The 14,797-nt window shown below is 49.5% G+C and overlaps 1 protein-coding gene across 9 annotated transcripts in view; it reads left to right on the top strand.

Moving 5' to 3' along the window:
* ZNF536 (zinc finger protein 536) overlaps window positions 1-14,797 on the top strand; it is a 440,212-nt gene that overhangs the window by 195,337 nt on the left and 230,078 nt on the right. For all 9 annotated transcript variants that reach the window (XM_056135847.1, XM_056135842.1, XM_056135849.1 and 6 more), the window contains one exon: window positions 11,106-13,277. In XM_056135847.1, coding sequence (XP_055991822.1) covers window positions 11,108-13,277 — 2,170 coding nt within the window. In that variant the 5' untranslated portion in view covers window positions 11,106-11,107. The remainder of the gene's footprint in view (window positions 1-11,105; window positions 13,278-14,797) is intronic.

The following is a 14,797-nucleotide window of genomic DNA, read 5'->3' as shown; positions in this document are numbered from 1 at the left end:
TTCCGAAATGAGCTGGCATCAGGAGGGCGTCCATTCAGCTCCTATAGCCCTCCCCTTCCTGACTATGTGCATGGATTTGGATGTTGGGGTGATGAGATATGCGGTTGGGGGGTGCCAGCAGAGGTTCAGAGTGGAGTGGACCAGAGGAGAACAGCAGGGTCCTGAGTTCCATGCCCTGCCTGCAGGCACTGCAGAAACAGGGGAGGGAGACATGGTCATTGCCCCAAGTAAACTCCAGGCCCCTGGTCCTTGGGCAGGAGGATGATGTTCAGATGACCTCAATCTCATGGCAGGGGTTTAGGGTCCATTTGCCTTTGCAATGATGAGTTCTGTAAGGGAAAGATACTATTTCTGATTCTCTGCAGACTGGCACAGTGATTGTGATAACCAGGAAAGGAGGAAGGAAGGAAGGAAGGAAGGGAGGAAGGAAGGAAGGAAGGAAGGAAGGAAGGAAGGAAGGAAGGAGAAAAGGACAGAAGGAAGAGGGAGGAAAGGAAGGAGGGAAGGAAGGAAGGAGAAAAGGACAGAAGGAAGAGGGAAGAAAGGAAGGAGGGAAGGAAGGAAGGAAGGAAGGAAAGAAGGAAGGAAGGAGAAAAGGACAGAAGGAAGAGGGAGGAAAGGAAGGAGGGAAGGAAGGAAGGAAGGAAGGAAGGAGGAAGGAAAGGAAAGAAGGGAGAAAGGGGAAAGGAAAAAAGGAAGGAGAAAAGAACTGAAGGGAGGAAGGAAGAAGGAAAGGAAAGAAGGAAGAAAGGAGTAAAGGAAAAAAGGAAGGAAGGAGTAAAGAATGGAAGGAGGAAGGAAGGGAGGAAGGAAGGAAGGAGAAAAGGGAAGGAAGAAAGAAAGGAAAGGAAGAAAGAAGAGGAAGGGGAGAATGGAAGGAAAATTCAAAGGGGAAAGGGGGAGGGGAAAATAAAGGGAATGGAGGAGAAAGGACAGGAGCTGTGATAGAGGGAAGAAATTTTCAAGAAAATTTACTAGCAAACAAAAAAGAAATCACTGCTAGCCCTGAATTTAACTATAAAATGTGAGGATTTGCAGTACGTTTTGTTTTGTTTATTTTAGACCCTCTTTGCTGGGACATCAGTGTACTTGACCACTACACTGCAGAAGCTCTGGTATTTGGGTCAGTGGCTGTGAGGCATCCCTTCTTTCCCAGCCTCTGAGACCCCCACAGGAACAGGAGACACTGAAGGAGGTGAGCCTAAGGGCCAGAAAGACCCAAGCCCCAACCTGGCCCCCCAGGCTCGTCTGCCTTCTAGGCTCCAGAGCCCCGCACAGGCCCCACCGCGAACAACACTCCTTTGCTCTGCAGCGATTATGTGCTTATGAGATGATGTGTATCTGAGCTTATGTCTCCGACAGGTGCCCCAGTGAGCGAATCTCCCTGGGCCGACGTCTATGAATTTTTCACAATCAGGCTCTCTTTGATCACTCTTGCATATGTGCATTCTATATTATATTTAGTTTTGCACTGAATCAAATCTGAGGCCTCTGCGAAATGAAAATAAACTGTTTGACACGACATCATAGTCCAGAAGTGCTCCGAGTTAACCGGCTTTTATCGAGGATGAAAGGGTGGTGGGGTAAAGCCTGCATCCTGGCTGGTTCTGCCCTCGGAGGGGAGTGGAGGGGGGCGGGGAGTTCAGTGGGTGCTGCCTCCTCCGTATTGCTCTGGGGCAGGGGCTGTGCACTAGGACAGAGCCGGGGCAGGAAGCCAAGGCAGGTTAATAAGGGATTAAATATCTAACTTCATACCATGACAAAGTCTGTTTAAGGGGAGAGGGAATGCCGGAGAGAAGAAAAGATCGATACCTTTCATGACAGTTGCTAAGGGGATTTTTCGTTTTATAATATCATTTTAGAGGTAGGTCAATTTTTTAGACTGCAAAGATAAAAGTCTAGGTGCTTGCCTTGTATGCAGTTAACCCTGATTCAATTCACAACACTTTATACAGTTCCCCAAGCACCTCTAAAAGTGGTTCTTGAGCACAGAGCTAGGGGTAAGCCCTGAGCACTTACAGCACTTGTAGTACCAAACCTCTTCCAAATAAAAGTAGGTTATTACATATACATATATATGTGTATATATATGCATATATATATACATATATATATATGAGATAGAAAGCTGTGCTTTTCCTGGATGGACACTCTCACTGTCACTGTCCGTTGTTCGTTGATTTGCTTGAGCGGGCCCAGTAACATTGTGAGACTTGTTACTGTGTTTGGCATATCGAATATGTCACGGGAAGCTTGCCAGGCTTTGCCATGTGGCGAGATACTCGGTAGCTTGCCAGGCTCTCCGAGAGGGGCCGAGGAATCGAACTCGGGTCGGCCATGTTGGTTGTGTGCAAGGCAAACTCCCTACCCGCTGTGCTATCGCTCCAGCCCCTGGATGGACACAGATCAGGTAAATTTATTTCTGTAAATTCAGAGGTCATTTTATCTCATAATCACCCAACCCAGGAGAAAGGGAAGCACCAGCTCATGACTGGGACTCTGCAAGAAGGCTTGATAGCCCAATCTTGTGAAGCTTAGAGCTGACCAGTAGCAATACAGAGTCATATCTTTTGGTGACCTGATCCCCTGGAAGCTGCAAATCAGACAAGATGCCTGAGCACTCTGGGGACTCATTGATCACCACCATCCTGGATTAAATCCAGGAAGTCTTCCTGGAGGAAACAGTAGGATGGAGCATGAAGGATAGATTTGGGTTGCCATATTTGGAGGGTGGGCTGCTGGGAATAGCTCTATTCTGACTATTTTGCAAAGAGGAGGAGGGGAGAATAAATACCTTCTTTTCAACTCATATACCAGAGCCTCTCACTATAGCTTTGGCCTTCAGATGTTTATTTGGTTTGTTGCCCCAGAGTTTGTTTTCATGCTTTACTTTTCTGCATAGTCCCTGATCCACGTAATATAGAAAACTACTAGCATAACACAACATCTATGTAAAGCACACATGGCTACGGATCCAATACAGAGCTTCTTTTGGGAGAGGGTAGTCTATACCCAGTGGTGCTCAGGGGTTACTCCTGGTCCTGTGCTCAGGGCCCTGAGGACCATATGTGGTGCCAGATCAGCCGTATGCAAGGCAAGTGCCCTGCTCTGCTCCCCAACCTTGAGTTTCTTTGGTCACTGTTTTGCCTCTCATATAAAGTCAACACTGTTGGGATTCATATTCAAGTCTTTGCCTACAGCACCACTTCCCTGTGTACCTGTAACATTCCGTGCTTGATCTTCTGCCCATAATGATCCCTCTGTCTCATACTTGTTCTTCTCTGTCCAGGGACCTCTAGGCTCGGCCAGCCATGATTCTCCCTGCCTTTCCCTCTGTCCTCCCACCCCTCACTGTGCACATCAAAGATGCTGCTGTTTCAGCGTTCTGCCCCATGTTCTGTGATTCTATCTCTCTACCCCTTCCTGAGTCAACCTACAAAGCCAAGGGCCTAGTCTTGCTTGCAGACCTCCGAATCTTCCCATATGTGGCACCAAGAAATGCAGTTGAATTCAGAACCCCACTTTACAAACTCTGTGTGCCCATTCAGTTGACAATGGGAGGTTTTATTTTATTTTATTTATTTGACAATGGGAGGTTTTACTAATCACTTTCATGTACATTGGGTTTGCCTTACTTACTTGTTTACTTACTTGGTAATCTTACCTAGATTAAAGTAGTTTGCAGATCTAGAAAACTCTGCTGCAAAGGTTATTACACAGGTTCAGCCTTCATGACTTAGATGCCAGGAGTTCTCTCCCACGGTCCATTTACCTTCTCAAAACCCTGACAAGCTTTGTAAGACCAAAAATTAGTCCATTTTAAAGAGAAATAGTGGAGGTTGTGGCAGAAGATTGTGGTCATACCTTGCCGTGGTAGAGGTGAGAGTGGCAGGTCCTCATGCACTCCAGGTGGCCTTCTCTTCCCATCTTTGGAGGCACCCCCACCTGACACAGGAAGGAGAATGCGGAAGGAGATGCCAGCCCTTTTGGGTGTTAAAAAAACCAAGATGATAGCAATTGATTTTTGGTTGACCTCTGCCAACCAGGTAGTGACAGTCTGGTCATGGTCCCCAACACATCCTTCCCCTGAGCCTGTCCTAGGGGTTAGGATGCCTGCTTATTTCCACTTCCTGCATGTGGGCTGGTGAGGTCTCCCTCTCCTTGTCCTCCACTGATCTTGCCTTGACCTGTGGCCTCTAACCACTCCTACATTTAACATGTGGGCATTGGTGTCTGCTGGCATTCCCAACCCTCCCGCCACCTACTGAAGGTGGTTTGGTCATCAGAGAGTAGACCTCCCTGCTTCTGCAGACCAGATTCCAGCTGGCAGATTCTCACGAGAATTAAGGCATCTGAGCCTTGGCGTCCTCCCTGTTGATGTGGAAATTTTCTGGTGCCCACAGTTGTGCAAGGAGGATGGAGATCATGATGGTGAAGTTTGAGCAGTGTTGGCTCCTGGAATTCCCAAAAGGATGCTGTTACTGGTGTCGATGCTGATGATGACTATGATACGGATGAGAGTGGTGTCATTTTTGAAGATATAAGAGATGATGATGCTGTTGTTATCTGTGGTCTTTGAGAACTTGCTCTGACCGACAAGTTCATAGAGGATTTCAAATCCCTTGTGCAGTAACTATTGGCTTGCCTCCGGATGGCACCAGTGAACTCAGCCCTGGCATCTTGACTAGGAGGACTTCACCTGTGCCTCATTATTTGTTTTCGGTTCTAGGTTCCAGTTTCAGCCCAGACCCTAAAGCCCAACAAGCTATGCTGGGAAGAAACTTCTAGTCTTTAATAACAGTGATGTCATCTTAAGTCTTCAAAGCAATCTTTCAGTATTTTTCCTTTCTCAAGTTCTGTGACTCTTATTCTGCCCTCACAGAAGCTGCCCTGGGGGCCCATGAGGGTGTACGTGAAATCAGCTCCTGAGTCCTCTTGCTCTTCAAGGCAGTTGGGTCAACATTCCATCCTTGAGAGAAGCATAGGAGTTTGACCATACTCTCCAGTTATACTGTCCTGGCTGCGTAGTTGCCACCTTCCACAGTTTGATTTGGATACATGTTTGTATGTTTTCATTAATAAATTCAACAAGGATTTAACTGTTTCAGGTCCGGTTTCAGAGCCCAAACGTCAGTCAGAATGGAGCAGGGCACCGGCATTGCCCTCCTGCTTATCTATTAATCATCTGGCAAATAAACCACTCAGAATCCTGCCCACCTCAGTAATGTTTGTGATGTAATTTGTTTGGATGCCCAAATGTCACCAGTGTTGATTGTAAGAGATGAAAAAATGTACTTGCTCAGCATAGCAAGCTCTAGGCCAAAATGTAAGCATGAAATCTCTGGTTTATTTTTGTAATAATGTTTACAGCTGTTTAATGACCCTGAAAAGGTTCAGTAGTCTGGTGTTCTGTATTTCAGAACAGGAGTGCATTATGCTTATAACAACCTTGGTTAAACAGTTTGAGCTACAATTGGAAAAATAGTATTTAATAAGAAGACATTGTACTCTAGGTACAGCTTCCCAGAACTGCATCCCTGCAGTGGAAGGAAGCAAGGTGGGCTGCAGGGAAGGATGAGGGGGTCTCTCTATTCCCAGAACAACACGTGGCAACAGGGTTTGGGGGGAAGCTCATAATGTTTAGGATGTTTGGGGCCCCAGCTCAAAGCCCAAAGCCCGCTTTTTCCTCCACCACTGGATGCTGTGGGACTCCTGTGAGGCCTCCAGGGCAGTACCTTTACTCACTCTGGTAGAAAAGTGAATATTTAGTTGTGCTTCACTAGACAACAATATTTGATTTTCAAAAATCCAGTTGAAATGGTTATTTTGAAAGTCATTTTATTCCCCAAGTATTCTTTTTCATGGCATAAGGATAAAACTCTTTCATGCAACTTACTGGCAAGATCTATATTTTTTGGACTATTCATAAGATTACTTTTTTTTTCTGTGCTAGCAAAATGAAACTGTGTTTTGTGTAAAATTTATTTAGACTCCTAGCAGCTGGCAGTTCTTGTGTCCTGATAGTTTTAAATTTCATTCTGAGTGAAAGATACAATTAGGTTCTCTATTGGAAGAGTTAAGTGAAAACTTTTGTCATTGATATCACAGGAAATAGTCTTGAAGGCAAAAATGCAAAATCAAAATAACCATTAGCACCATCTTAGAGAGCTGAATGGCGCAGTATACCTGAATGATGAGGATGTAGGGACAGATGCATTCTGCTCCTCCCTGCAGCTCATGGCGGGTTTCCTTTGGTGAGGATGCCTTCATCATAAGACTTGAAATTGCAGGACTCGAGAAGAGGGAATCCAGCCTCCAGTGCATCCATGGCAGGTCCTGCCTGCATTCAGAGGAGGGCCAGGCATGCCCTTGCATAGGAGAGGAATGTCATGGTGGTCAGAATTCCCACCCCAGCCTAGTTCTGCCTCCTGACTGATGATTATATTGAATACTGGTCGGTGATGGCCTGTAGACCCAGAGTTCAGACCTACAGTGGAATAATGGTGTTGGATGAGAGCTGGAGGGTCAGTGCACTGAATTCAGCATGCCTCTCAGGAGCCAGTGTTGAAGGACACTTGGATACCTCTCCACATGAAGTGTATTCCTTGTGCTTTGGTACCTTCCTTCAGACCAGCAAGGGTAGTGGATCTTCATCCTGTCATGCTTGGGTGGGGGGGATCAGGTCATGAGCTGAAGATCAGGGGCCAGATTTAGTGTTTCATGGTTTGTCTACTTGCTTTGGGTGATGCCAAGGCTTTCTCACCTCCGTGAGAGGGAGTGATGAGTGACAGACTAGACACTTTGGTAGGATCCCGCCATGTAATTCCCTTAGCCCAGATCTGTGCCCTTCCCCATGCTGACTCCTGGCTTCTTCATGAAGACCCCCCGACTGGTACTAGAGTCAAGGTTGGGAGAGAGGGATGGGCAGTTCGGGTAAAGAGCTCTAGGCAATTAGGTGACCACTGGAGCAGGGTTGTATGTCTGTCTTGTTTGTCAGGACATGGTGCTGTCCTACAGTTGAGACCCTGGCAGATGTTCTCCATGTAATGTGTGAGGGAATAGGTCCACCCCAAGGTGAAAGATTTGCTCCCCAGGGTCAACAAAAGGAGCCACATCCAGTTCTTCAGATCCTCAGTATGGGATGCTGCAAATGGCCCCACCCTCAGCTCTGCCCCCAGCCCTGAGAACTATCCCTAGCCAGTCCCCTAGTAGCGCCCCTAGACTCCAGCTTGTGCCCTTACATGTTTATAGGAGTCTAAAGAACCATCCTCCCCATTCCCCAAAATCAGCATGTTTGACTGGTGTATGTGGTGTGTGTGTGTGTGTGTGTGTGTGTGTGTGTGTGTACATTTGCACACAAGTGTACTCGTGTATCAGGGCTGCAGTGGCTTCCCGTTCCTCAAGAGCTTTGGCTTCAGACACTAGGAGCCTTTTCTTTGCTTGTCTGTGATTCCTGACCTGGTCTGCACTGGTCCTTGAGTCCAGAGACCCTTGAGGGCAGGTGAATAGAAGATCCCTGACAAGAATTTTCTGAATGAATGAGAAAAGGGATGAATGCGTGCAAATGGGTGAAGTGTCAAGGCGAGAGAAATTGGGGCTGACCCAGGTTTCTGCGAGTCCCAGGCCGGGCCTGGGGCCAGCTTGTCCTGCCTCGGCTGCGCTGGCCCGGGGACAGCACACCAATTACCCCAGGCTCTTTCCAAGAATTCCTGTTTCCCTTACTTGCTCTGAGCCTAAGCGCTGGCATGGGTTAGGACCCATCGCGGTATTCTGCACCTGCTATTGGGATTGTGGGGTGCTGGCTCTCATAGAGCGTTCAGAGGTCCCCAGAGCTATCGTCTACTTCTGACATGCTGCTTGTCTCTACTTCTGGCGTCCAGTGTCTGGAGCATCGGTGATGTTCCAGGCCCGACAAGGTCAACACGGGCACAGACTGCAAAAGAGCTTGTGGTGGGCACAGATCTTCCTTGGTAGCTTCTGTGTTTCTGGGTGTCTGGTTGATAACCAGAGACCCTTCTGACTGACAGATGTTGTTTGTGGATGCTTCCAAGAGTGTTTCTTCTACCTGGCTGGCCTTTTGTGGGCTGTGTATTTATAGGACTGTACATCCATGGATCCATCCAGTCTAAAAATTCTGAACCTAGAATGAATGTGTCACCTCTCCACTAGGCCCCTGGGATACATTTATGACCAAAGCAGACATCTTCCTGTTCCCATGTAAAGCAATAAGTTTTTGTTCTTTTTTTTCCCCTCTAACTAAGATATAGAGAGAGGTTGGGGCATATTGGCTTCAGACAAGGGATGCAAAGAGGTTTATTATGAGGCTATATGAGTTCAGACTGACATGAGAAAAAGCCATCTGTGCAAGGATGATGTTCTAGAACATTCCATCTCTCCTCAATTTAAGTTTCAACAATGGTACCTGGAGACCAATGGATTAAAATACCTTTTAAAAAGCTTTATTGATTCTGATAAAAAAATATTGGAACATAATCAAAGAATTCCATATTCAAAAAAGTATTCATTATTTGACAAGCATGAAGGGGTTAGAAGTGGGGGGTGATATTTTACTCCATACCCCTCTTCTCTTCTGATTCACAGACTGGGTGTATTGCATCTTCAGTCTCTCCTGCCTCCTACTGAATTGGCATTAGCTCATCAGCAACAACCTGAAAATAGCTTTTCTTCCTGGATTCATGTCCTCAGAGCTGGCCAACTGGGCAGTCTTTGGAAGGGAGCCAGCCATTTTGGTTTGGACATCCCAAACTTCCCCAGAGCTGGTGGGTGGAATTCTGAACTCTCCCAGGTGACTTTAGGGTCATGATCTGTGTCTGCGCAGGAGAGAAGCCAAAGCAGCTGGATGGGGCTTGAAGGAAAACCGCTCAGGACAGTGGCCCTAGGAGCTGCTGGGGTCCCTCCTGGGGTATCAGGCTCCAGGCTTCAGTCCTGCCCAAGCACTTCCACATATTAGGCCTCTCCTCCCTGCTGCTCAGTGGGTGCTGTGGGTGCTGGGGCTGGCTGGTCTTGTCTACCGGTATGTTTTCAAGGACAGAGCCTGTCATATGGTGGGAATTCAGTAAGTTTGTTGAATGAATGCAAGACTCTCCATGAGAAATTTTCTGACCATCCTCTAAAATGGGCCTATATGTTTGCTTTTTTCTATTTCATGTGTAGATTGCCAGCAGAAAAAAGGAGAGGTGGCAAATTGGATGTTTGCTTTTGCTGCAAGTGAACCCCTGTCTCCTCTGTGTGTGTGTGTGTGTGTGTGTGTGTGTGTGTGTGTGTGTGTGTGTGTGTGTTCAGTTATTGTTGTCATCATTCTCAGACCCAGCCTTCCTACACGGAGGAAGTTTCTCTCCGGCAAACAGACCTCCCTGTCTGTTTCCTTCTCTCCCTTGCAGATGGACGCACAGTTGCCTCCTCTTGCCAAGGAGGCCTGGGCTCCCGTTGGAGACCCCAGACACAGTGGGCCTGGTGGGAGGCCCAGCCGTCAGCAGGTCCCACCAGGTTAGAATGTGCTGCCCCTACAATGGTGCCCTGCTTCCAGAGGTCCCTGGAGAATAGCTTAACTTAGGCTCAGTCCCAGCTGAGGTTAAGCACCACTCAGGACCACCTGACTGGCTAGCACACCCAAATTCTGGGTTACAAAGAGGACAGACGTTCAGGGCATGCTCCAATAGCAGGAAAGGGGTCTGGAATCCTTCAGGTGGAAGGCTGATCTGGAAACGGAAGGATCCCAGATGTGGGTTCGTTGCCTCTCAAAAGCCAAGCTCTCCACATGCTCCTTTCCCTTGTCCCTGCGCCTGCCCCCGCTCCCCCCATGACTGCCTGGCTGTTCTATACAGGCTGGAGAGGGGGTAGAGAGGGCTATTAAAGACAATTATGCAGACCGGCTTTGAGTGGTGGTGTTTAACAAACAGCTTTGAGTTCTAATTTTCTGCAAAACACATAGTGCAGGTACAATTTGTACTCATTACTGTATATTGGGAAAGTTATTAAAAACACTCAAACTTGGTGGAGACTTCCTATGGCATCCTCCCTGGATTTTAATTGGTTTTTATCTAGTTCTATAAAAGATCTCTTTAAGCCCAATCAAAGTCCTGCCTCAGATACCAAGCCAGGCGGGTGGAAGGGGGAGCGCGTTCTGTGGACGAGGTTCTTTACCCCACCGAAATCGGACTGGTCTCAGTGATCCACTGAGATTCCAGCATGAGATAATTTATACTTCTTTTAACAGGCACAGTTGCCAAATGACAAAATAACAGTGTTTCGTAACATAAGGGTTAAATCTTAATCTCTGAGGTTTGCAAAGCCGCTACTCGCAGTCTCCTTAAAATTTAATATACCTCGTTAATGCTTCCTTGCAAACACTGAAGGATTTTTATGATTATAATCATGTGTTACAGCACCTAGTACTGTTTCTAAGCAGCATACTAATCAGCTTAATGAGATATTACTGCACTTTTTGTTGACTAAAGCAAAATCCCTTTTATTGTTCTAAAGCCTGTCCTTTACTTTATTTTTTCCCAAAACATTATCTTGTTTTATTATGTACTAGTAAATATCATGCCATTGGTTTCTTTCTTTTTTTTTTCTATTTTTTTTTTTGGCCAAATCATAAAATAATCTCTTTCATCTCAGACTGGCGAATATGTTGAATAGAGTAACTAAAACTGAAGTTCCGAGTGAGTCTGCGTGGTCTTGCACCTGAAGCCATTCTGCTGGAAGGCACACTTTGAAATGAACCAACAGGTGCAGGTGCAAAAAGGGGACAAGAGAAAAAGTTTACCACGTAGACCCTTGATTTGTTATTAGGTGTTGAATGTGGTAAAACATTAATAATTTAAATGCGAATGAATAATTGCAGTCTGTAAATAGAAAATACAAGGAAGATGATCTATCGCCAAAACAAATCGGAAGAGCAATGCCATATTGCATAATTGGCATTTAATAATTCATTTTTTTATTATTGTTTTTGACTATAATTCCTGAGCATTATTGTGTGTAGGTAAGGCATGAAATGCAAATTCCCCGCCAGCTGACGCTTGTGGACTGGCTGCCCCACAGTCCCAGGCCCGGCTCTGAACTCTCTCTTTCTTTCGCAGGGATGGAAGAAGCCAGTCTGTGCCTTGGAGTGTCCTCGGCGGCGCCGGAAGCTGAGCCCCACCTGAGCGGCCCGGTCCTCAACGGCCAGTATGCCATGAGTCAGAAGTTGCACCAGATCACCTCCCAGCTCAGCCATGCCTTCCCGGAGCTGCACCCGCGGCCCAACCCCGAGGAGAAGACCACGGCGCCGCTGGACGAGAAGGCCCACGTGCCCATGAGCAGCCAGCCCATGGGCAGTCAGATGGCGCTCCTGGCCAACCAGCTGGGCCGCGACGTGGACACCAGCCTCAACGGGCGCGTGGATCTGCAGCAGTTCCTCAACGGGCAGAACCTGGGCATCATGTCGCAGATGAGCGACATCGAGGACGATGCCCGCAAAAACCGCAAGTACCCGTGCCCGCTGTGCGGCAAGCGTTTCCGCTTCAACAGCATCCTCTCTCTGCACATGCGCACGCACACGGGCGAGAAGCCCTTCAAGTGCCCCTACTGCGACCACCGGGCGGCGCAGAAGGGGAACCTCAAGATCCACCTGCGGACCCACAAACTGGGCAACCTGGGCAAAGGCCGCGGGCGGGTGCGCGAGGAGAACCGCCTGCTGCACGAGCTGGAGGAGCGGGCCATCCTGCGGGACAAGCAGATGAAGAGCAGCCTGCTGCAGCCCCGGCCTGACCTGAAGCCCCCGCCGCACGCGCAGCAGGCCCCGCTGGCCGCCTGCAACCTGGCGCTGCCCGCCAACCACAGCGTGCCTGACGTGGCCAATCCCGTGCCCTCGCCCAAGCCGGCCAGCGTGCAGGAGGACGCCGTGGCCCCCGCCGCGGGCTTCCGCTGCACCTTCTGCAAGGGCAAGTTCAAGAAGCGGGAGGAGCTGGAGCGCCACATCCGCATCCTGCACAAGCCCTACAAGTGCACGCTGTGCGACTTCGCCGCCTCGCAGGAGGAGGAGCTCATCAGCCACGTGGAGAAGGCGCACATCACCGCCGAGTCGGCCCAGGGCCAGGGCCCCAACAGCGGCGGCGAGCAGTCGGCCAACGAGTTCCGCTGCGAGGTCTGCGGGCAGGTGTTCAGCCAGGCCTGGTTCCTGAAGGGCCACATGCGGAAACACAAAGACTCCTTCGAGCACTGCTGCCAAATCTGCGGCCGCCGCTTCAAAGAGCCCTGGTTCCTCAAGAACCACATGAAGGTGCACCTCAACAAGCTGTCGGTGAAGAACAAGTCTCCCAGCGACGCCGAGGTGCCCGTGCCCATGGGCGGCATGTCCCAGGAGGCCCACGCCAACCTCTACTCCAGGTACCTCTCCTGCCTGCAGAGCGGCTTCATGGCCCCCGACAAAGCCAGCCTGAGCGAGCCCAGCCAGCTGTACAGCAAAGGGGAGCTGCCCATGAAAGAGAAGGAGGTCCTGGGGAAGCTGCTGTCCCCCATCTCCGGCATGGCCCACGGCGTCCCCGAGGGCGACAAGCACTCCCTCCTGGGCTGCCTCAACCTCGTGCCCCCCCTGAAATCCAGCTGCATCGAGCGGTTGCAGGCGGCTGCCAAAGCCGCCGAGATGGACCCCGTGAACAGCTACCAGGCTTGGCAGCTGATGGCCAGGGGCATGGCCATGGAACATGGCTTCTTGTCTAAAGAGCATCAGCTACAGCGCAACCACGACGACACTTTGGCAAGCGCCGGAGTTATGTTTGATAAGGAGAAGCGGGAGTACGTGTTAGTGGGAGCAGATGGCTCCAAGCAGAAAATGCCTGCTGATTTGGTTCACAGCACTAAAGTGGGCAATCAGAGAGACCTGCCAAGTAAGCTCGACCCTTTAGAAGGCAGTCGGGAGTTTTTGTCACATGGGCTGAACCAGGCACTCGAGTACAACCTGCAGGGGCCCGGGAGCATGAAGGAGAAGCCCACCGAGTGCCCAGACTGCGGCCGCGTGTTCCGCACCTACCACCAGGTGGTCGTACACTCCCGCGTGCACAAGCGGGACCGCAAGGGTGACGAGGACGGGCTCCACGCGGGCCTGGACGAAAGGCGTGGCTCGGGCAGTGACCAGGAGTCTCAGTCCGTGAGCCGTTCCACCACACCCGGCTCTTCCAACGTCACCGAGGAGAGTGGGGTCGGAGGCGGGCTCTCCCAGACGGGGAGCGCCCAGGAGGACAGCCCACACCCCTCCTCCCCGTCCTCCTCAGGTAGGTCGGCGGGAAGTGGGCTCGGAGCCCTCGGACCCAGGACCCAGGCCTCAGTGGAGAAAGGGCCCACCAGGTCCTCAGATCCGAGATCACTGTGGCTTGCTGGGGACAGGCTGACCGGGCCCTGCCCACCTGCCCTGCTGGGCACGGGTGGACCCTGCAACTCTCTGGCTTCCCTGAGCACTGGTCATGCCCAAAGGGAGCATTCTTTCCTCTGTGGGGCAGGGCTGGCTGGTTGGACTGGTTGAGGCTAGGGTCAGGCCTTTTCTTCCCCACAGGCAGCCTTCTTCCGATCCCCTTCTTTGCCTGAAACCCTCCACGTCACTGTCACTTTGCCTCAGGACCCTAGCGGAGGACAGTATTCTGCTCTAGCCAGTCTTGCGTGTGTTAAAGTGAAGGCCCTTCCCATCTTTTACCCCCAAGTCCAGCCCCCCATTCTCTGTCTGGGCACCTTCCTCCAGGCCACATTATTTCCCATCCCCTTCCCAGATGATGCGTTAGACACGCCCCCCCCCCCCCCCCCCACCTGTCCCCATGACTGGCAGCACCTCTCCCCGATCTCCCCCAGTGGCTGGGAAAAGCACAGAGGTTGGAAACACAGATGCGTGACTGCATGTCTTAAATTGTACTGTGTTACACGGGCGATACAGCTTTGGGGTCTAAAATAGCAAAGCAGAAAATCTGTCATCAGAATGTCTGTGAAATGCTGAAGCTTCCTGGCCCAGTTTAAAAAAAAAAAACCCACCACCACCAAAAAACACTAGCCTAAGACAGTTAAATTAAAATCGCTACCAAGTAGCAGGTAAGCTGTTGCCTCCATCCATATTTCCAAAGCCCCTTCCTAATGGATAGTAAATTGAAAGTTATATCTCTAGCCCTTTATAAAGAAAGCATCTCGCTAATACTGTAATCATTCTGCAGCCTAACAACAGAGGAAATCATGCCATAACAAATACCCTGTTACTAATGGCAACATTGATTTCTGCAATCAGCCATTAAGTCTAGAAAATGAAAGACAGTTTGAGGCACCTCAAGGCTCTGCATGGCCCGCTGGTAAAGAGGAGGCAGCACATATTGAAGCTCATGCTTTAAAAGTTGTTGCTTCTCTCTGATTTTTGCCTCCTTTCTCCATTTCGATGAGTATTTCTATATTGAGGCAATTCCCTGCTACAGTTTATTAAGTAGATGCCAGTTTAGTTTTGTTGTTATTGTCATGCTTCAGTATACCCTTCTTCTAGGACAAAATTAGTATTAAAAGAAAGAGTGAGTCGGCTGGCTTATTACAAACCAGTAAAGAATTGTTAAGACACATAAATCTGAACCACACATTCCAGAGATTCCAATAGCACTTAATGCCGCTGCTTAAATACCCATGAAACACAGTCGACTCTCGAGTCCTGGGCTCGTCTGCGATTTATTTCTGGGGAGAGGCACCCAGACTGGGCTGCCAGGCTGGAGGGGCCGGGTCAAGGAAGGCTTCCCAGGTTCACTGACGGATGGCGGGAATTCTGGGCAAAGGA

The sequence above is a fragment of the Sorex fumeus genome, unplaced genomic scaffold (genome assembly GCF_029834395.1).
Source record: "Sorex fumeus unplaced genomic scaffold, SorFum_2.1 ptg000122l, whole genome shotgun sequence".
In the NCBI taxonomy this organism is placed as follows: domain Eukaryota; kingdom Metazoa; phylum Chordata; class Mammalia; order Eulipotyphla; family Soricidae; genus Sorex; species Sorex fumeus.
This window is presented reverse-complemented; position numbering and strand designations above follow the sequence as displayed.